The sequence below is a fragment of the Pleurodeles waltl genome, chromosome 1_1 (genome assembly GCF_031143425.1).
Source record: "Pleurodeles waltl isolate 20211129_DDA chromosome 1_1, aPleWal1.hap1.20221129, whole genome shotgun sequence".
Classification (NCBI taxonomy): domain Eukaryota; kingdom Metazoa; phylum Chordata; class Amphibia; order Caudata; family Salamandridae; genus Pleurodeles; species Pleurodeles waltl.
The window spans coordinates 84,143,271-84,166,826 of NC_090436.1; the positions used below are offsets into that span (position 1 = coordinate 84,143,271).

The following is a 23,556-nucleotide window of genomic DNA, read 5'->3' on the forward strand; positions in this document are numbered from 1 at the left end:
GGCCTGGCCTGACCAGGCGTTCAAATTTTGACGCAAATTAAGGTTAGCATCACTTTTCCGACACGATCCTAGGCGTGCGTCAATTTTCTGGTGGCTTTTAAATATGGCAGTAGCATAATTAATTAGGAGGGAATGCCTACCTTACATATCATTGTCGATAAACAATGCAGGGTAAAGCGCCGCTCCTTTAAAAATTACACAAACTACAGGAAAGTGGTCCTAGTCTGCTCTAGCGTCACTTTATAAATATGGTGCTTGGTTAACGCCACTTTGTGCGTCAAAAAAAGGCGCAATAGCAGTGCTAACGTTGCATAAATATGGGCCCAAATGTTTTTAGAACTGGATCTGTGGGCCACAAACCTAACCAAGAAATGCATCCATTCCGTCTCAGACAAGGTTTCATTGGGATACCACCTGGAAGACTTCATCAGAACAGATTGTACTGTATCCTTTTATGTGGGTGTTAAGCATACATGATTGAAAGTTGAATATAAACTTAGTGATATGTTCATACTACCAATGTCATATGAAAGCAGCCTACTCCAAAAACTGGAACCTTTGCTATATGGAGTGCATGGAATCCCATCAATAAATTGTCAGACACCGTGCTAACCATTCTCCAATGTTCACTATTGGCCTCATGCTTGGTATCGTGTTCCAACTGTTTAATCAGTAGGGTTTTCAAGGACTTGTGAAGAATCCTCTATCAGTGTGTCTGGGATGGAAAACAGGACAGGGTGAAGATACACATTGAAACTGCCCTCCACATAATTCATTTAAAGAGTTCCTTACATAGAGAACTACTGCTTCGTTGAACAACCCCAGATCTCCACTATTCTCCACTAGCTTGTTTGTACAAAAAAGGGGTTTCATGCCAGTCCTGCGGGCAAAGGTCTAAATACAGGTTATTTATTCTAGCACTGCAGTTAGTGGGTAAAAACATTCCTAGTTGCCTTACTTTGAGTCAGTGGTGACCGCTAACTATGCACAACTGAGCCCCCTTATTGGCAACTTACTAATTTTCACAAAGCACCTGGCGACATTGTCATTTACAGGAAGAGAGGCAGCTCTAGCTACACGAGTCCTGAACAACGATAACAGACTAAAAACATTCTAAGACTTAATGGTCAATTCCTGCAATCCAGCATAAAGCTGCCAGTGATACATTTGACTTGTTCTTAAAAGCAAGTATGACCTCACACACACTAAATATTGACTATTATAATGGCCTTGATAAGAGGGAGCAATGCAATTCTAAATGCACAGAGCACTCAGATGATATTTTGGAACAGCAGCTAACAGTAAACAGGGGAATGAGGCTTGTGAAGAGAGTCACTGCAAAAGGGATAAGATGTCCAATTGTATGAAAGATTGTGAGCTATTCAGCAGACCGCTAGATTTCAGCGTATTGCACAGCAGATGTATGACACATTGTAAAGAAATGGCTCCCTGTTGCAGTTACCCCCCACTTTTTGCCTGATACTGATGCTGACTTGACTGAGAAGTGTGCTGGGACCCTGCTAACCAGGCCCCAGCACCAGTGTTCTTTCACCCAAAATGTACCATTGATCCCACAATTGGCACCCCCTGGCATCCAGATAAGTCCCTTGTAACTGGTACCAAGGGCCCTGATGCCAGGGAAGGTCTCGAAGGGCTGCAGCATGTATTATGCCACCCTAGAGACCCCTCACTCAGCACAGACCCACTGCTTACCAGCTTGTGTGTGCTAGTGAGAACAAAATGAGTAAGTCGACATGGCACTCCCCTCAGGGTGCCATGCCAGCCGCTCACTGCCTATGCAGTATAGGTAAGACACCCCTCTAGCAGGCCTTACAGCCCTAAGGCAGGGTGCACTATACCATAGGTGAGGGTACCAGTGCATGAGCACTGTGCCCCTACAGTGTCTAAGCAAAACCTTAGACATTGTAAGTGCAGGGTAGCCATAAGAGTATATGGTCTGGGAGTCTGTTTTACACGAACTCCACAGCACCATAATGGCTACACTGAAAACTGGGAAGTTTGGTATCAAACTTCTCAGCACAATAAATGCACACTGATGCCAGTGTACATTTTATTGTAAAATACACCACAGAGGGCACCTTAGAGGTGCCCCCTGAAACTTAACCGACTATCTGTGTAGGCTGACTGGATCCAGCAGCCTGCCACACTAGAGACATGTTGCTGGCCCCATGGGGAGAGTGCCTTTGTCACTCTGAGGCCAGTAACAAAGCCTGCACTGGGTGGAGATGCTAACACCTCCCCCAGGCAGGAGCTGTAACACCTGGCGGTGAGCCTCAAAGGCTCACCCCTTTGTCACAGCCCAGCAGGGCACTCCAGCTTAGTGGAGTTGCCCGCCCCCTCCGGCCACGGCCCCCACTTTTGGCGGCAAGGCTGGAGGGAACAAAGAAAGCAACAAGGAGGAGTCACTGGCCAGTCAGGACAGCCCCTAAGGTGTCCTGAGCTGAGGTGACTAACTTTTAGAAATCCTCCATCTTGCAGATGGAGGATTCCCCCAATAGGGTTAGGATTGTGACCCCCTCCCCTTGGGAGGAGGCACAAAGAGGGTGTACCCACCCTCAGGGCTAGTAGCCATTGGCTACTAACCCCCCTAACCTAAACACGCCCTTAAATTTAGTATTTAAGGGCTACCCTGAACCCTAGAAAATTAGATTCCTGCAACAACAAGAAGGACTGCCTAGCTGAAACCCCTGCAGAGGAAGACCAGAAGACAACAACTGCCTTGGCTCCAGAAACTCGCCGGCCTGTCTCCTGCCTTCCAAAGAACTCTGCTCCAGCGACGCCTTCCAAAGGGACCAGCGACCTCTGAATCCTCTGAGGACTGCCCTGCTTCGACGACGACAAGAAACTCCCGAGGACAGCGGACCTGCTCCAAAAAGACTGCAACTTTATCCAAAGGAGCAGCTTTAAAGACCCTGCAATCTCCCCGCAAGAAGCGTGAGACTTGCAACACTGCACCCGGCGACCCCGACTCGGCTGGTGGAGAACCAACACCTCAGGGAGGACCCCCGGACTACTCTAAGACTGTGAGTACCAAAACCTGTCCCCCCTGAGCCCCCACAGCGCCGCCTGCAGAGGGAATCCCGAGGCTTCCCCTGACCGCGACTCTCTGAAACCTAAGTCCCGACGCCTGGAAAAGACCCTGCACCCACAGCCCCCAGGACCTGAAGGACCGGACTTTCACTGCAGAAGTGACCCCCAGGAGTCCCTCTCCCTTGCCCAAGTGGAGGTTTCCCCGAGGAAGCCCCCCTTTCCTGCCTGCAGCGCTGAAGAGATCCCTTGATCTCTCATTGACTTCCATCGCGAACCCGACGCTTGTTCTAACACTGCACCCGGCCGCCCCCGCGCCGCTGAGGGTGAAATTTCTGTGTGGGCTTGTGTCCCCCCCGGTGCCCTACAAAACCCCCCTGGTCTGCCCTCCGAAGACGCGGGTACTTACCTGCTGGCAGACTGGAACCGGGGCACCCCCTTCTCTCCATTGAAGCCTATGCGTTTTGGGCACCACTTTGAACTCTGCACCTGACCGGCCCTGAGCTGCTGGTGTGGTAACTTTGGGGTTGCTCTGAACCCCCAACGGTGGGCTACCTTGGACCAAGAACTGAACCCTGTAAGTGTCTTACTTACCTGGTAAAACTAACAAATACTTACCTCCCCCAGGAACTGTGTAAATTGCACTAAGTGTCCACTTTTAAAATAGCTATTTGTGAATAACTCGAAAAGTATACATGCAATTGAAATGATTCAAAGTTCCTAATGTACTTACCTGCAATACCTTTCAAACAAGATATTACATGTTAAATTTGAACCTGTGGTTCTTAAAATAAACTAAGAAAATATATTTTTCTATACAAAACCTATTGGCTGGATTTGTCTCTGAGTGTGTGTACCTCATTTATTGTCTGTGTATGTACAACAAATGCTTAACACTACTCCTTGGATAAGCCTACTGCTCGACCACACTAACACAAAATAGAGCATTAGTATTATCTCTTTTTACCACTATTTTACCTCTAAGGGGAACCCTTGGACTCTGTGCATGCTATTCCTTACTTTGAAATAGCACATACAGAGCCAACTTCCTACACACATGCTTAAAAAAGACATAAACAAAAGCAACTCCTAGCCCAAGTGTGATGCCCTGAAGCCACATTAAATACCTGCTGTGGGCATGCCCAAAGGTATTGTATTTTGAACACAGAAAGGCTTTAGGCTGGAGGCCATGGAGAACCATGGCTGGCTTAACATCACCAGGCACTGGTGATGGGGGAATTTAAGAAAAATATATTGTTGATTAAGCATGAAGCCTATGAAGCCTATGAATAGCTCATAAAGAGGGATCTGCATTAAGAATGCAGGTTCTTCGCAGAGATCAAAGGAAACATTCATCTAAAGATTGCTAATGCTGCTTCTAAACATTGTGATCAGTCTTGTATTAGTGCAGCACAATTAACTTACTTGATTCACTAACTTGTTTCAAATATTTGTCTAGCTCACTACTGTTGAAAACACAACTTCACTTCAGCCTGCTGCAACCTTTTGCACTGCATCAACATCTCCAAGCAGTGCCTCTACATCTGTCAGCATAGCAAACAGCTTGAACACTACCACCAGCCATGCACTCAATGTCTCCAGTGTGTCGATGCCAGCTACTGCCACACGGCCACCTACTTTGGTATCTTCAGGTATACAATGACTCATCAGTTTACTGACGTCTTGATTTAATTCCAAAAGTTGCTCATGTTTACTAATGTATTAAATTTATTAGAAGTAATGATTTGCCATGCCTGTATTTGAAACCTTCACAACAAAAGGCATATAAACCAGATATTTCCGGTAGCCTTGGTATCAAAGTCCAAACATAAATAACCCATAGAGTTCCTTTTGCTAATGACTTTCTAGTCATAATGTATACACATATATGCCACTATTCTTGCAGAATTGCTGTGAGATCTTGCAGATGAGGGCATTCATTAATTAGAGAAAAGAAAAGGAGTTCAACTCTAAATAAAATGTCTCTTCACATGATTGAGCCGTATGTTAGCCCTGTGTCAGTTACTTGTCATATGTAATGTACTGTTAAACATTGCTCTTTTATTGGTGACAGTATTTTAATTGTTGCATCCTGTTCCGGCGCAAGCCCATGTTTCCATTTGATCATAATGCCTTGCACAATTTCTATGTGTTATACCAACCATTTAGACAGGACCCTTCCTAGAAATGGCATATTGTTCTTGGTGTGCAACAAATGTTTCCTTGTGCAGATGCAACTGGAGCCTAGCTGCTTTTTGTCTCTCTATATTCCAGGTAGTCTGCTGTGGATTATTTTATGCTGCTTCCGTTGGTAATTTCTGCTTTCTTCTGATCGCAACAAAGCATGTCACCTCTGTCCGTTCCATTATTTGAGTAATTGTTAGTGTAGGCTACAAGAACTATACTTGACCTTCCTTTTTGTCAGGGAAATTGTGCATTAAGTGGGACGTGATACTGCCACAACTAAAAGCACCAGTGTGCAACATGTTGTAGATGCCTTCCTACTGTCCAGTGTAGTGATTTCAGTGTTACAAGTTGTTTACTTCAAGCATTTAACTTTCTACTCCCAATGACTCCTGATCACATAGCTGAAACCCACCAAGCATCAGCACACATACTCTGTAGTAAAGCACCCTTTTTGACCTAGTTAGCCACCCACCTCCAAACGTTTTGCTTGGTTTCTGTTGTGGCTCTGACTGTTAGTGCACTGGGACCCTGCTAACCAGGTCTCCAGTGCCAGATCTCTTCCCCAAAACTGCACCGTCGTTTTGCACAATTGGCAAACTATTTGCTTACCACTGTAAGTCTCTAGTAAATGGTACCCTTGGTACCTAGGGCCCCACGCTAAGGAAGGTCACAGGACTGCAGCACCAGATGTACCATCCCCAGAGACCCCTCACCAAACTCTCACAAGTGCTGCCATTGCAGGCTGCGTGTTTCTGTGCAGGTTAAATTGAAAAAAACGACCTGTCACACACCCTCATGTGCCAGATCCCCTATCACTGCATGTGCCAGGTGTAAGTCACCCCTAAGGCAGGGATCATCCAGGCACATGTAAGGGCATATATGCAAGCGCATATAGGCCTCTGCTATGCCTGTCGATTCTGAGGCATAATAAGTGCACAGGTAAGCCATTTTAAATACATTTGCTGGACCCAGGTCATTACGAGTTCCCCAGCTACATGATGGCCTCTCTGAATCCTGGGATGTTTGGTATCAAACATCTCAGAATAATAAACCCTCACTGACCCAGTGATGGATTTATTAGTAAATGCACACAGAGGGCACCTTATAGGTGCCTCCTGAAATCCTACCAACTACTAGTGTGTTGACTGACTGGTTCCGACCAGTTCAGCCACCACAGACACTTTTCTGCGCGTCCCCACAATATGTTAAATTAGGAGGAGTGTCCACTTCATGCCAGTCCCACCCCTAAGGTGGACCAACTGAAGTGGGCAGCACTTTATAAACTCCTCCATCTTGTTTGGAAGGAATTAGGCCACCAGGGTTAGTTATGCCCACTTCCCAGCGGAAGTGGTTATAAGAAGGGTGTAGTCACCCTAAAGGTGGTCAGCCCATAGGCTACCAATTGGCACTCCCTGTAACGCCCCTAAATTGAGTATTTAAGTGGCACCCTAGAACTCAGATTTCGACAACCTAAGAAGACCTGGACAAAGAAGAGTTGCACCCGCAGAAGAGGAGAAGCAGCAGCTGTCCTGGAACCAGCCCCTCCGGCCTATCTGCTGACCTCAAACGATCCTACACAAGAAGCCAACTTGTCCATCCTTCAATAAAGACTTGAGTCTCCCGTGGGCAGCTGATACGCCCTGCAAGAAAAAACTCCAAAGAAAAATCGCTGCAGTTGGTGGACTTCAGAAACCCAACAGCAGAAGTGACCACTGCACCTGACGTCCATGACCCGAGGTGGAGCCAACCAACTGTGCCAACACGTGTCCCCAGTGACCGAGATCAGTGTGGTCTTTCCCATCTTGCACTCACCTGAGACGCCTGCAGCCACAGGCTTGTGTAGAGAGATAATTTAACATCTACAGCAACCACTGCACCTGTTACTCCTGACCCCAGCTAAGGTGGCTCCCTGGTGCCAACGATGTTCCCCGGCTCGTGGGATCTCAAGTCCACCCTTGCTTGACTACCCAGTGCCACCTATAGCCTCAACACACAGGATCCCCTGACTGCACATTTTCCGGATACGAAAACCCCACGCCTAAAGACACCCCTGCATCCGTCGCCCCTGGGCACTAAATGAGAGGACCAGAGGTGCAAAGTTTTTCTCCATTGGATAACCTTGAGAGAACTCTGAAACTTGCACTGTCTGTTTTTGAAACTGCAAAGTATTTGTCTACCTACCTAATTACTAAGTTCTTGGGTTTGAAACATATATAAAAATAATTGTTTTTTTTCTGCATTGGTTTTGAATTCATTCTTCGAGTGTCATTTATTGCCTCTGTGAGTAATCAATTGTTTAGCACTACCCTCTGCTAAGCCTAGCTGCTCGCCCACACTACCACAAATCGAGCATTAGTCCTATCTGCTTTTGACTCTGCAACACTAATTTGAGATCCACTGGACTCTCTGCATGGTGTACTTCATTTTCGTGCACTCTATAGCGAGTCAGCTTTCTACAGACTCCAGGTTAGAGTCTATTTTTGAGGGAATTTATTCAGAGCTAAATTTTGGTGCTCCATCTTTGATACTGTGTCTCAACTGAAAAATTGGATTTTATATCGTGGAGTGTAGACTATTGGTACAGAACAACCTCTTGACTTTAAAGCTGCAAAGGACATTGAACCAATGTGTTGACAACAGTTGAATCTGTAAGACTTCATTCTCAGTTTCCAGATTATATGAGAGTGACTCAACTGGGGGAGGTGGGTGATGGGCATATGGCCTATTTTGATTTTGCCCTCCATCTCCTACAAAGTTGATTCAATCTAATTTGCTTCTGATATATAAATTCTGTGCCTTCCTCAAGATCATGACGTAGAAAGCTGCTTTGTGTAAATGGAATAGGAGAAAAAATCCTGATGTTCTTGGGGGGTGGTACGCTGCCTTGGATTCTAATGATTGAGATGAAAAAACTTAGAAGATGTTTTATGGTGATGCCTATGAGGACTCGTAGTCCATTAGGACTAATAAACCTCAAGGAAACACATTTTTCACACACAATGACAATCCCTACAAGAATTTTAATGAGACCAATTCACAGAGTAACAAACTCCATCTTAGGTTGTAAAACTATCTCCTCCTTGTACCCAAAGGATGTTCAAAACACGTTGGTAAGGGGTTATAGGTCCACGTTTGATTTGGAGCTAAGCAGGCTCACTCAAAGTTCCTACTATGGTTCCTGTAATACCCGCTGTTGAAACATAAGGCGGGCTTGGCATCATGATGTAACTTAGACGCCAAAGGACAATCTGCTTCAGAAACTCATAACAAAGGAATATCCTTGTTAGGTGTTGATTCATAATGACACATTTTTCCGCGACCTCCTAGGACAAATGTGAAGATTTCCCAACAGTAGCAGTAACAATAAGTTCATTGCCAAACAAAAACTGTATGTTGCTTTTGTGGACCTTCAGTCTGTGTTTGATATGGTCCCTAGAGGCAAATTATGGGATGTTTTATACAAAATAGGTACTCCAATGAATATAATTCATCTCCTACAGCTGTTACATGAGTGTACATACGCCCAGGTGAGGTGGGGCAATCATGGTGAATTGACAGGTCATATTGCTCTTCAACGGGGGGTTCGTCAAGGATGTGTTCTGGCACCAACTTTATTTACTTTATATATAAATGAGGTGGTACAAGCTGTATCTCTTTGTCAAAATGATGCCCCTTCCCTACATAAGCAAAAGATTCTTATACTGCTTTCTGCGGATGATTCTCTCCTCATTTCCAAGACCCAATGGGTCTCCAGACACTTGTGGATAATTTTATAACCTTCTGTACTGACCATGGGCTATGGAACTAAATGCTAGAAAAACTAAATTAATGGTGTTTAGCCCAGGATCAGCCAGGAGATGTACTTTCACTTTAGCTGGGGCTCCTTTGGGGGAAGTAAGCTCAATAGATTACCTGGGTGTGAGGATCTCTAATAAATTGTTTTGGGAAGAGCAGATTAACAAAAGTGTCCCTTCAACATAGATCTGGGGCCATTCTTAGCTTTTATAAGAGTATAGCTACGAAAGCCGTTTCTCCGGCTATAAAGATTTATTTAGCTAAAGCACAAAATGCTGCTACTTATGGCGCTGATGTGTGGGGCTTTTGTAAAACCTCTGAATTATCGGTGGGTGAGAATAACTTTGGCTAGCACACTACTCGTGTGCCCAGGTAGCACTCCCCTGAGCCCCATCTTTTTTTACCTTGGCTTTAATCATATCTCTGATATGGTAGCCTTAAGTCCGTTACTCTTCTGGGTAAGAATTTGGACGACTTGTTGCTTATAGGGATTCTCTTTTTGACCTCTTAAAAAGACCTAATGTAGCCTCTGTCACATGGTTTAGGCATGTGTCTAACTGGTTTCGCACCCTAGGGCTTGAGAACTATTGAGGCAACCCCCAGGACTTAGAGGAGGCCCATAAACTGCCTTTGAAAATAGCTTACTGGTCCTATGTTAGGAATAACTATCTCCTTGGCTAATCACATGGACAATTGACCAATGCTTTTCTAGGTTTTTAATGGTATCCAGAGTTCGAGCCCCATATAGATCCTATACCCAACACTCTGGGAAAGAGTTTGTATGCCCGCTTTTGCTATGGGTGCTTACTGCTACTGTCTTTTACTGGCAGTTGGAGGTCATCGCCAGCACCTAACCCATGTCCATGCTGTAATACTGCTTTGGAATCGGTTGAACATTTCATGTTCTTCTGCACAGCGTATGTCCTCCCCCGACGTAGGTGGATTTGTCCAGTTTGTCAGATGCTGGACTTTAGGCAATTTGCTACTGCCCTTAGGATTTTAAAGAGCAATACCTCAGTATACCTGCATATCCATGCAGTTAGCAAGTTCTTGTTGGCTGCATGGTATATACGGACTTGTTTTTTTTAATTACTGTAATTTATAATTATGTATGCCTTGGGATATGCATTGAGAGATTTTATTGGTTTTATCGTTAACAATGAATGATATTTTCATTGTTTATTATTTATTCATTTTTTAACTAAATTTTACTTGTATATTGTGTTTATATGAATATTGTTTTTTTGCTTTGATGGTTTTTGACTGAATAAAGCTTGAGTTATGATGTTCATTGGGACACATGTCCCAAACCACAAAACATACACTAAAAACCAATTAGCCCAATCTAAAGTTAGAACCCTGCTTGATTGACAGTATAAAACGTGCAATTCCGACTGCAACATTGTAAAACCACATCTCAGACAGTAATGCCACCCCACCCACCTGGAGCTTATCTGACATAAAAAAAATAAAGGTCTTCAGTTCTTAACACAAGCAACGTATAATCCAACAAAATTTGTCAAGCGAAGCATTTCACTTGAAGAGAACATGCGCGAACATTTTCACTTCATACCTTGTTGTACCAGACATGGCTTGAAAAAAAAATTTGATTGCACCCCAATCTTATTTTCATATTTTATTGCGAAGCTTTGGATTTGGCAACTGGGAAAAGTAGGGAGATACATTACCCTGACTTATCGTTTGCAGTGCAGGCATTGAGGATTTCTCCAGTAGGTAGGTCATATCCCTAATTGGTACAATTAACCCACTTTCTGGGCTAATTCCATCAATGCCTGGTTACTAGGAAAGGGAGACCATCTTTCACTTGAGTTCCATGTATTAGGAAGAGCTTTAAGATCTGCTGTGACTAGTCTCGAGCTCTCTCCTTTTCACTAAAAAGTATTAATTCCCAACATAGCGTTGATATTTTTGATAATACTTCCCGACCTAGCTTATTTAAGAACTTCATCTTTCAAGAATTGGCCAGTACATACCAAGGAACCAAACTTAATTCTCTCCTTATACCCTGGACCATTGTACCCCAGGGCAGACTTAAAAGCCCCTAAGGACTAGTGGCCTGCTCACTGACCTGATCTGATGTGAGGTACAGGGAAATGCAGAGTGAGCCTTCCTAAATTACAATTATCCCTGGATGATGGTGGGATGAGTGCCCCTGATTTTCAGGCCATTTGCTATGCAGGTCAACCACAGTGATTAGCATATTGGCTAGCAGGCTTCCATCTAACCAAAATAAACTATACCTCTCGAACGCTGCGGCAGGGTAAACTTCACACATTATTACCAGGTGTACCACGTCCTTCACACTTACCTCTGCTCATAGGCAATGCTGTTACATACTTGAGACTTCTTCTAAATACATGATATCCACTCCACAGTTCTACTCCAGATTTACCACTGATGGGCTCACTCACCGCACACACTGGGAGACCTGTTTGTCAATGGAGAACTTGTGTCCCACTGACACCTTACTCAAACCCATGACTTGCCCACCTCCCTTTTCTTAACACATGCAACCATTTCTCAACATAACCGGACACACATGGCCCCCATGGACACCAGGAGATACTTAGTCAAATGGCTATATAAAGCAATGCGTGCACCTCCCCAACACCTCTTCACACTAACTGGGAAGCAGACCTTGGTCGAGCCCTAAATGATGAGGAATGGCACTTTTTAAGTGCATACCACACTATGATACTTCATAACTCCTGATTCAGATGTATTCAGTTCATTATTGCACAGTGCCTATTTCACACCACAAAAGTTACACAATACTCTACACAGTGCCCCTTAGCTGCCACAGGTGTCATGCTGAAGGCGGATCTATTACACATGATTTGGCATGCCCCTCCCTCAGGACCTACTAGAAAGAAGTCCACAACTTGACAGAACTAGTGGGAACACACCCGGTCCCTGTAACACTGAGCATTGTCTTCTGGGTTTATACCTAACATAATAAAACCGTATCACATTTTATTGACTTGGCACCCCTATTATCCAAATGACAAATCACTAGATGCTGAAAGTCTTGTCATTCCCTGCTGAGGACCAGTTGGTGGGAGGAGGTCTTACACTGGGGTGCATGCATTGGGAGGAGAATAATACAGTGGGCTCAGTAAGCGTCCAATTTCTTGGTATGGAATGCCTTTTTGGAAATATTCAAGGCCAAAGTAGACGACAACCAGGGGCCTGCAGGCTGAGGGGGGAATTGACTTTGTTGCCATACTGGGTAGCACTCTGACTTTCCCACTGCAGACTCCAAATAGCAGACCTTAACTAGCATCAACTGGTGGGCACTCCTTCTGTGTAGCACTCATCTTTGTCTACACCCCGATGCTCCCCCTGTAGTACATTTTCACTGGAACTTGCATCTCCTTGACAACCAATTGGGGTTTTTGGGGGTGGGAGAAGGGTTGCTGGAGGCCCTAACATATTGTTGAACTGTTCTGTACTGATTCGATGGTACAACATAATAGGGTCCTTGATTATCTCCTGGGAAATGCATCAACCTACTGTAGAATGTTGTAGGAATTTGGCTTTGTATATACTATTTCAAAGTAAGAAAAAGTGTGCACAGTCCAAGGGTTCCACCTAGAGGTAAAATAGTGGCAAAAGTAGATAATTCTAATGCTCTATTTTGTGGTAGTGTGGTCTAGCAGTAGGCTTATCAGAGGGTAGTGTTAAGCATTTGTTGAACACACACAGCAAATAAATGAGTAACACACACTCACTTACTCCAGGCCAATAGGTATTTATATTGAAAATATATTTTCTTAGTTTATTTTAAGAACCACAGGTTCAAGATTTACAGTTAATACTTTAAATGTAAGGTACTTCCCTTAGATACTTTAGGAACTTTGAATAAAAGCAATATCACATAGTTTTTGTAAAAATGGCAATAAGCTATTTTCAAAGTGGACAGTGCCAAAATTCCTGGGGGAGGTAAGTAAAGGTTAGATTAGGAGGTAAGTAAAACACTTACAAGTCTCAGTTCTGGGGCACAGGCAGCCCACCGTTGGGGGTTCAAGGCAACTCCAAAGTTACCACACCAGCAGCTCAGGGCCGGTCAGGTGCAGAGGTCAAAGAGGTGCCCAAAACACATAGGTGCCTATGGAGAACAGAGGTGCTCCGGTTCCAGTCTGCCAGCAGGTAAGTACCTGCGTCTTTGGGAGGCAGTCCAGGGGGGTTTTGTAGAGGACTGGGGGGGGGGGGGGGGGGGACACAAGTAGGCACCCAAAACACACCCTCAGCGGCACAGGGGCGGCCGGGTGCAGTGTGCAAAGCAGGTGTCGGGTTTTGTATAGGTTTCAATGGAGGGACCCGGGGGGTCACTCTAGCAGTGCAGGCAGACACGGGGGAGGGGGGGCTTTCTCGGGACAGCCACCACCTGGGCTAGGCAGAGGGTTGCCTGGGGGTTACACCTGCGTTGAAAGTTCGGTTCCTTCAGGTCCTGGGGGCTGAGGGTGCAGTGTTGGTTCCAGACGTCGGGTCCCTTGTTACAGGCAGTCGCGGTCAGGGGAGCCTCTGGATTCTCTCAGCTGGCATCTCTTTCGGGGTTCAGGGGGGTCGTCTCTGGCTACTCACGGGCTCGCAGTCGTTGGGGAGTCCTCCCAGTGGTGGTTGTTCTCTGGATTTTGAGCCGGGGGCGTCCGGTGCAGTGTGTGAAGTCTCACGCTTCCGGCGGGAAACGTGCAGTCTTTGAAAGTTGCTTCTTTGTTGCAAAGAAGTAGCTGGTTTTGAACAGGGCCACTGTTCATGGGAGTTTCTTGGTCCTGTAGTCCAGGGCAGTCCTCTGAGGCTTCAGAGGTCGCTGGTCCCTGTCGGATGCGTCGCTGGAGCAGGTTTTCGAAGTTGGAAACAGGCCAAATCAGGTGTCGTCCTTCTCTGCAGGCTTGTAGGTCAGCAGTCCTTCTTTCTTCAGGTTGCAGGAATCTGATTTCTTGGGATCTGGGGAGCCCCTAAATACTGAATATGGGGGTGTGTTTAGGTGTGGGAGGGCAGTAGCCAATGACTACTGTCCTTGAGGGTGGCTACACCCTCTTTGTGCCTCCTCCATGTGGGTAGGGGAGCATATCCCTACTCCTATTGGGGGAATGTAGGAAAGTACCATCTTGCCTGGCATGTCACCCCCATATTTCACTGTGTTTATGTTGTTTTAGTCCTTGTGTCACTGGGACCCTGCCAGGCAGGGCCCCAGTGCTCATAGTATGTGCCCTTTATTTGTTCCCTGTGTGGTGCCTAACTATCACTGAGGCTCTGCTAACCAGAACCTCAGTGTTTATGCTCTCTCTGATTTCTAAATTTGTCACTGCAGGCTAGTGACTAAATTTACCAATTGTCATTGGCACACTGGTACACCCATATAATTCCCTTGTATATGGTACTGAGGTACCCAGGGTATTGGGGCTCCAGGAGATCCCAATGGGCTGCAGCATTTCTTTTGCCACCCATAGGGAGCTCTGAAAATTCTTACACAGGCCTGCCACTGCAGCCTCGTGAAATAACGTCCAAGTTATTTCACAGCCATTTTCACTGCACATAAGTAACTTATAAGTCACCTATATGTCTAACCTTCACCTGGTGAAGGTTGGGTGCCAAGTTACTTAGTGTGTGGGCACCCTGGCACTAGCCAAGGTGCCTCCACATCGTTCAGGGCAAATTCCCCGGACTTTGTGAGTGCAGGGACACCATTACACGCGTGCACTATACATAGATCACCGCCTTTGTATAGCGTCACAATGGTGACTCCGAACATGGCCATGTAACATGTCTAAGATCATGGAATTGTCACCCCAATACCATTCTGGTATTGGGGGGACAATTCCATGATCCCCCGGGTCTCTAGCACAGAACCTGGGTACTGCCAAACTGCCTTTCTGGGGATTCCACTGCAGCAGCTGCTGCTGTCAACCCCTCCGACAGGATTCTGCCCTCCTGGGGTCTGGGCAGACCCGGCCCAGGAAGGCAGAACATGGATTTCCATTGAGAGAGGGTGTTACACCCTCTCCCTTTGGAAATAGGTGTGAAGGGCTGGAGAGGAATAGCCTCCCCCAGCCTCTGGAAATGCTTTGATGGGCACTGCATAAGCCAGTCTACACCGGTTCAGGGATCCCCCAGCCCTGCTCTGGCGCGAAACTGGACAAAGGAAAGGGGAGTGACCACTCCCCTGACCAGTACCTCCCAGGGGAGCTGCCCAGAGCTCCTCCAGTGTGTCCCAGACCTCTGCCATCTTGGAAACAGAGGTGTTGGGGGCACACTGGACTGCTCTGAGTGGCCAGTGCCAGCAGGTGACGTCAGAGACCCCCTCTGATAGGCTCTTACCTTTCTTGTTAGCCAATCCTTCTTTCTTGGTAGCCAAACCTCCTTTTCTGGCTATTTAGGGTCTCTGCTTTAGGGAATTCTTCAGATAACGAATGCAAGAGCTCACCAGAGTTCCTCTGCATCTCCCTCTTCGACTTCTACCAAGGATTGACCGCTGACTGCTCCAGGACGCCTGCAAAACCGCAACAAAGTAGCAAGACGATTACCAGCAACATTGTAGCGCCTCATCCTGCAGGCTTTCTCGACTGTTTCCTGGTGGTCCATGCTCTGGGGGTCGCCTGCCTTCACCCTGCACCAGAAGAACAGAAGAAATCTCCTGTGGGTCGACAGAATCTTCCCCCTGCTAACGCAGGCACCAAAAGACTGCATCACTGGTCCTTTCGGTACCCTCTCTTTCTGACGAGCGTGGTCCCTGGAACACAGGAACTCTACCCAAGTGACCCACAGTCCATTGGCCCTTCAGTCCAAGTTTGGTGGAGGTAAGTCCTTGCCTCCCCACGCTAGACTGCAAACCTGTGTACTGCGTGATTTGCAGCTGCCCCGGCTTCTGTGCACTCTTCCAGGATTTCCTTCGTGCACAGCCTAACCTGGGTCCCCAGCACTCTGTCCTGCAGTACTCAACACGCTGAGTTGGCCTCCGACGTCGTGGGACCCTCTTTTGTAACTCTGCGGGGACTCCGGTTCACAAATCTTCCAAGTGCCTGTTCAGGTACTTCTGCAGGTGCTGCCTGCTTCTGTGAGGGCTCTCTGAGTTGCTGAGCGCCCCCTCTGTCTCCTCCTCCAAGGGGTGACATCATGGTCCTCAGCAGCACCCAAAAACCTCTACCGCGACCCTTGCAGCTAGCAAGGCTTGTTTGCAGTATTTCTGCGTGGGAACACTTCTGCAACCTTCATCGCGACGTGGGACATCTTCCATCCAAAGGAGAAGTTCCTAGTCCTCTTCGTTCTTGCAGAATTCCAAGCTTCTTCCATCCGGAGGCCGCTTCCTTGCACCTTCATCCGGGGTGTCACTGAGATACTTGGGGTATATTGTCATAAAAATAAAGTACCTTTATTTTTAGTAACTGTGTATTGTGTTTTCTTATGATATTGTGCATATGACACCAGTGGTATAGTAGGAGCTTTGCATGTCTCCTAGTTCAGCCTAAGCTGCTTTGCCATAGCTACCTTCTATTAGCCTAAGCTGCTAGAAACACCGCTATTCTACTAATAAGGGATATCTGGACGTGGTACAAGGTGTAAGTACCTTTGGTACCCACTACAAGCCAGGCCAGCCTCCTACAGGGAATCCTCCAAAACCAAGATGGAGGATTTCTAAAGGCAGGGGTCAGCTCAGGGCACCTTAGGGGCTGTCCTGACTGGTGGGTGACTCCTCCTTGTTTTTCCTCATTATCTCCCCTGGACTTGCCGCCAAAGTGGGGGCTGTGTCTAGGGGGCGGGCATCTCCACTAGCTGGAGTTCCCTGGGGCATTGTAGCACGAAGCCTGAGCCTTTGAGGCTCACTGCTAGGTATTACAGTTCCTGCAGGGGGGAGGTGTTTCACACCTCCACCCAGAGCAGGCCTTTGTTTCTGTCCTCCGGGAGCACAAAGGCTCTCAACACAGGGGGTCAGGGGGGGCAGAAACTCGTCTCTCAGCAGCAGGCTGGCACAGACCAGTCAGTCCTGCACTGAATGATTGGGTAAAATACAGGGGGCATCTCTAAGATGCCCTCTGTGTGCATTTTTTAATAAATCCAACACTGGCATCAGTGTGGGTTTATTATTCTGAGAGGTTTGATACCAGACTTCCCAGTATTTAGTGTAGCCATTATGGAGCTGTGGAGTTCGTTTTGACAAACTCCCAGACCATATACTTAATATGGCCACATTGTACTTACAATGTCTAGGAATAGACTTAGACACTGCAGGGGCATATTGCTCATGCAGCTATGCCCTCACCTGTGGTATAGTGCACCCTGCCTTAGAGCTGTAAGGCCTGCTAGAGGGGTGACTTAGCCTATGCCACAGGCAGTATTTTGTTGGCATGGCATCCTGAGGGGGGATGCCATGTTGACTTTGCCTTTTTCTCCCCACCAACACACACAATCTACAATGGCAGGGTGCATGTTAGGTGAGGGGTCCCTTAGGGTGGCACAACACGTGCAGCAGCCCTTAGCGACCTTCCCTGGTCACAGGGCCCTTGGTACCACTGGTACCTTTTACAAGGGACTTATCTGTGTGCCAGGGGTTTGCCAGTTGTGAAAACAATGGTACATTTTAGGTGAGAGAACACTGGTGCTGGAGCCTGGTTAGCAGGGTCCCAGCACACTTCAGTCAAGTCAGCATCAGTATCAGGCAAAAAGTGGGGGGTAACTGCAACAGGGAGCCTTTTTCCTACAAATGTCATTTGTAATACTGAATATAATGTGATTATGAACTTAATAGTACGCCGAAACACAGTGCATCAATGCATATCAGTCAACTATTTAATGTATGACATAATCCAAAAAGGTTTGTTTAAAGAAAAACAAAACTCAGAATGGCTAAGTTCCACCAAACCCTATTTAGAGGGTGGGTTTTTTCCCCCTTCATAAGCTTTCATAAGGGGAGCCAAAGACAGGGCCCCCCCTTATAGCTTTTTAAACTTAGCGACACACTTAGTTTTAACAGATCTATAGATCTTATGCTCCTCAGATGGGCATCCCAGTTTATATTGTTAGCGGATATAAGCCCCAGATATATGTATGAATCCACCACGTCGACTGCTGTTGAGTGCAAGACCCATGTAAAATTGGATATCCTTTTCCCGAACACAATTATCTTTTTTTCTTATTTATTTTGAAGGAGTTGGCTTTACCATAGCCACCATGAGACTCTGATTTTCTTTGTAGAGGGATATAATCTAGCAAAAATAGGTCATATGCATACTGTAAGCATAGAGTATATAAAGCCCCCACCTTTTTGAGTGAAAGTTGCATAGTTTTAGAACTGAGGGTAAATCTGCCAAGAAAAAACTAAATGGGGTTGGGGCCAAAACACACCCTTGATGGAGACCAGTACAAATTGGAATCCTCTTGAACAGGTGTCCAGAACTATCAAGCTCAACCTGTACCCAGTTAAAATGCAATGCCTGGATCATACAGAGAAGCTCACTTGGTATTGTCCAAGGAATGATATTTTGCCCAAAGTACTCCCCTATCAACTGTCAAAGTTTGTGCAAAAATCGAGCAGCACAGCTGTTTATTTACTGCCATATATTTATTATTAATGGCCTTAATGCAAAGCAGTGATGCTCTGTGTAATGACCCTTATGAAAACCCCTGCTGAATAGGAATGTTCTTATTTTCCTGCGCCATTCCTCCAGATGAGATAATAGGATTTTTTTGGGGGTGGGGGGGGGGGGGGGAACCTTCTCAGATGTCTATGAGACAACCTATAATTCGAGGGGGGATTATCATTCACTTTTTTCAAAATTATCTTCACTATAGAACCTTTACACAAAGTTGGATAGGACCTCACTGTGACTATCTAACCAAACATGCGCGCATAGACCCTTTTCCACTGATCTGTTTACCTTAACTTGGTCTGCAGGAATGTTGTCAGGTCCTGCATCCCTAGTTAACTTGAGGCTGTCAATCTCTTTGGCTGGTACCAATCACACACCGAGTTTGGACACAGTTTTGAGTTGGCTTTATAGGTAGTGAGCTATAGTGCTCTTCCAAATATATGTATGCATCCTCGGTGATCTTAAAGTGAAGCATCCCCTGATGTGCATTACTGTGTTTATTCACCTTTTGCCAGAAATCTTTTTCATCCCCTTTCTGAATTATCATACATAACTGTCCAGTGCTTATGAAAAGGGCAGTTTTTTGTTGCTGAGCAATTATTTATACAGCTTATTTAGTCTCTTCCAATCTTTCCTAGAGAGATTCTTAGACCACCTTCCTTAAGTAGTATTTCATGTTCTTACAGGTTGTGTGAAGCCACCCTACAGCTCTGTACTGGCCATTCTGCCGTGCTATTTAATTATTCAAATCAGCTTGTATGTGTTAATATATTTTCTAAAACTATATCATATTTATTTTGAAATAACCTGGCCACTAGATCAACACAGTCGGATACTTGGTACGCAGCCTAATGATGTAGGTAAGGTGGGTCCAAGCGCGTTGCAAGTCTCTGCAGGAAGCTTATGGCAAGGGGTAAAATCCTATCATTCTCCGTCAGTTCCTCAAAAAGTAAGGTGGCAGAGGGAACCCAGTGGGTCACTTCCCTGATAATCCATTACGTTAAAATCCAAATAGTACCCAAACTGCTGTGCTGCAACAAACCTAGTCAATTGGACAGCCGTGAGAACCAAAACGAAATGTTTGGGCAGCCGTAATATCCTTCTCAAAATACCCATTTCAGACACAAGCCCATTTTTTGCTAACCATTTGCACATTACCTGTACTTCCTAGTTGTGCCTCTAGGAAAAAAGGCAGCAGGCACAGTTTAGTGTTCTAAAGCCTCCTCCAGGACTTCATCCTGAATAGCTTGGGTATAGACACATTAAAATCCTAAGGCAAAATTAGCATTGCTTTCGGAAATTTCCCCATCACTTTTTGAAAGGAACAATCAGAGTTGTCAAGCCAATTGTTCATTCTATACTGCTCCTGTTTATGTCTAAACACGTTCATCAGTACAAGCTGCAAATAGACACTCATTGACCTGTAACTCAGCTACTGTGATTTGTACTACTCTTAAGAGGGAGATTGTGTCCACAGTTTTCTTTAATACCTCAGTGGAGATTAGAGTCAACACCCTTCCATAGGCTCTACCCTTCCCCCTTCTATTACTCATACAGTTGACAACTGTAAAGCCCTCTGGCTTTGTCCTCTCGCTACCCAGATTCCTACAACGACTCTGTATGATACCAACTACATTTTCCATCCACTTTTCCTGTCTTCATGAGTTGCTCAAACCAGTGAATCTTCCAGCTTAGGGTATTCAGGTTGCGAGAGGACTCCTCATTCTATGAATCATTTACCCAGCTTTACCCATCTTAGGAACCTTGAAAGTGCTACAATGGGGCAAAACAGTTATTTAATGGAGTTTTGTGGGTAGGCCCTGTATGCTCTGCCATTCATAATTACAACTCTGATTGCCAGAGTACTAAGGGACTGAAGTAATTACGCTGTGAAAGTCCCCCATATGTTGAGTAGGGTGAAATAAACCCCACTGACCCAGGGCTACCACACTAAGGGAATTAAAGTTAGGATTAGGACTGAAATATCTTTTAGTATGTTCACCATTTGACGCAATCATTATTCAAACCCCCAACTCCAAATAGGTCTTGTTCTGCTTTCATCACCAGGCTTGGAATCAAGGAAGAGGTCAAATGTGTTTCAGTTGGATTCCTCCTGTTAGAAATGGGGTTTCTGGCTGGCTAGGTTATGCACCTAAGCCAGGCAGAACCCACCCACTCTAGTCAAGGTGAGGGAGTCACACACCCAAGGTAACCCCTGCTCACCCCTTTGGAAGCTTGACACAAGGAGTCAGGCCTACCCCAGAGGCAATGTGTAAAGCAATTGCACAACACACATGATGCACTATCCCCACCACAAAGGAAACACATCACTAAGTTATAGAAAAATAAACTGTATTGTACACATCATTAGACCAAATAACGTCAGTAATACCATGCTACCCCAACAGTTGTCAGAACGTTACTCAGTACTGTTACTCTGCAAAAACCAGCAGTAGACACATATAACACACAGATTACTCGTTATTCTGCAACATAAGCAGTAGTCAGAAAAAACATAACTACATTAATGCACATTTCACAAGATCCTCATAAATGCCCATACCAGGAACATTAGGAAATACATGACAAGTCATAAAAACAGGTTAGCATACAATGCCCATACCAGGAACATTAGCAGGTCATAACCCCATAATCAAGAATGCACCCTTTCAGGTAAAACACCCGATATAGGAACAAATGCACCTACCAAGGTTAGGAAAGATACAGTGCCAGTCCTGTAGCGCAAATGTCACACAAAGTTAAGGCAAGGGGCCCCCCAGTGCTCTTCACATGCCAAAACAGGGGCCGCCTGATGAGCAACAGGAGGGGGGCACCCCCCCAATCATTTTTTGAAGGGGGCCCTTCCTAGGCCCAACGCCCAATCTGGGCACCAATTATCCCAGGGGCCCCAGGTCCACAGCTGGCCCTCAGGGGGACCATGGTACCCAAAGGAAGACAACAGACCAAGATTGGACCTTCATGCTCCTCTGGCAGCGACTGGGGGAAGAGGGGACTTACCCTAGTCTCCCCCGCGTCCTGCTCTCGGGTGGCCCTGGGATCCAGAGGGGACCTCCGATGAGGGTCTTCTTCCCTCCTGGGGCCGCTGCCCTCCACTTGCCCGCACCCGATCTGGTGTGCAAATGTGTTCAGCCTCCAGCGTGAATTCTGACAACAGTCTGAGCCCGTTGGTGCCCTGGATGTGCTGTCCGTAGTGCGCTTCACCCCATGGGCACCGCTAGGAGCGCGCTTCGCTCCAGGCGTCTTTTCTTCATGCCCCAGTGGCATTGGCACAGCATGTGGTTTCCCCGACAGCAGGATTCCCAAAGTGCTCTCGAGGCTCTGATAAATGCAGGATTAAGCGCTCTCAAGGTGCTAATAAATGCAGACAAAAGTGCTCTGAAGGCGCTCAGTACACAGTGTGCCCTCCAGGCACTAAGAGCCTATGAGGCAAAGTTCCCCTTAGACACACTGCAATAGAGGCGAATTGCTCCTTTTCGCTGCCAGGCAAGCAGAGGTAGGGGGCAGGGCCTACAGCACCTAGCCCCAGGCAGACACAAGGGGGGGGGGGGGGAGCAAAGGGAGTAGGAGCCAAGGCAGGCCAGCACCAGGAGTTCAGTCAATGGCAGTTCCTCTTAGTGACCCACAGGTCCGCACAGCAGCAGCAGTCCAAGGCGGTTCCTGGTGAGTCTCTTCAGAAGCATTCTGTGTCCAGTTCCAGAAGTCTCTTTTTCATGGGGAAAATGTACTTCAGTTTTGCGCAAGGTTTAACAAAGTAGGGGAGAAGAGGTTCCAACCAGTTACAACTGGTTCCAGAAGTGTCCCTTCTCTCCTGCAGCACTGGCTTCAGACATCAGTTGGGGGTAAATTATCCCTTTGTGTGAGGCCAGGGCACAGCCTTTGCAAATGCAAGTGTGCCCACCTCCCCTTCTCTCAGCCAGAAAGACCATTCAAAATGTAGATGCACCTCTGTGGCACCTCCACCCTCCCTGAAAAGTATGCACAAAGCCCAGACGTGGATTAGAGCCAAACTGCAAAACACCAGTCATAAGCACAGAGAAATGGTATTTCTGTAATAAAAATCCACCTACACCAGTAAGCAGCATTTCTCGCTACCATACCAAACATGCCTACGCTTCCCCTCATAAATCAGACAATTCTCCCTAGACATAAGGCAGGGCATTTCCAATGCAGTCCTATGAGCAAGGCCGCTCTCACAGCAGTGAGAAACCAAATAGGCGGTTTGTCACTACCAGGGCAGGCCATACAACCAGGCACATGTCCTGCCTTCTACGTACATATCACCCCACCTATAGGGCTAACTATGGCCTACCTTAGGGGTGACTTACATGTAGCAAAAAGGAAGTTCTGGGCTTGGCAAGTAAATTTAGATGGCAAGTCCCTGTGGCAGTAAACTGCGCATGCAGGCCTTGTGCTAGCAGGCCTGAGACAGGTTTGAAAGGCTGCTTCAGTGGGTGGCACAAGCTGCTCTGTAGGCCCACTAGTAGCATTTAATTTAAAGGCCCTTGTGTAGGAAGTTGTCTCTGTATATACTATCTCAAAGTGAGAGAGAGTGTGCACAGTCCAAGGGTTCCCCTTAGAGGTAAGATAGTGGCAAAATTAGATAATTCTAATGCTCTATTTTGTGGTAGTGTGGGGGAGCTGTAGGCTTATCAGAAGGTAGTGTTAAGCATTTGTTGTACACACACAAGCAATAAATGAGGAACACACACTCAGACTTACTCCAGGCCAATAGGTTTTTATATAGAAAAATATTTTAATTTATTTTAAGAACCACAAGTTCAATATTTGAAGTAAATACATAAAATACAAGGTGCCCCACACAGTTAAGTTAGGGACTTTGAAATAGAGCAATAACATATACAGTTTTTGTTAAAATGGCAATAAGCTATTTTAAAAG

The 23,556-nt window shown here is 46.1% G+C and overlaps 1 protein-coding gene across 6 annotated transcripts in view; it reads left to right on the forward strand.

Annotated features, from left to right (window-relative positions):
* Positions 1 to 23,556, forward strand: part of UBAP2 (ubiquitin associated protein 2) — a 1,102,091-nt gene that overhangs the window by 809,614 nt on the left and 268,921 nt on the right. For all 6 annotated transcript variants that reach the window (XM_069217098.1, XM_069217184.1, XM_069216796.1 and 3 more), the window contains exon 19: positions 4,508 to 4,700. In XM_069217098.1, coding sequence (XP_069073199.1) covers positions 4,508 to 4,700 — 193 coding nt within the window. The remainder of the gene's footprint in view (positions 1 to 4,507; positions 4,701 to 23,556) is intronic.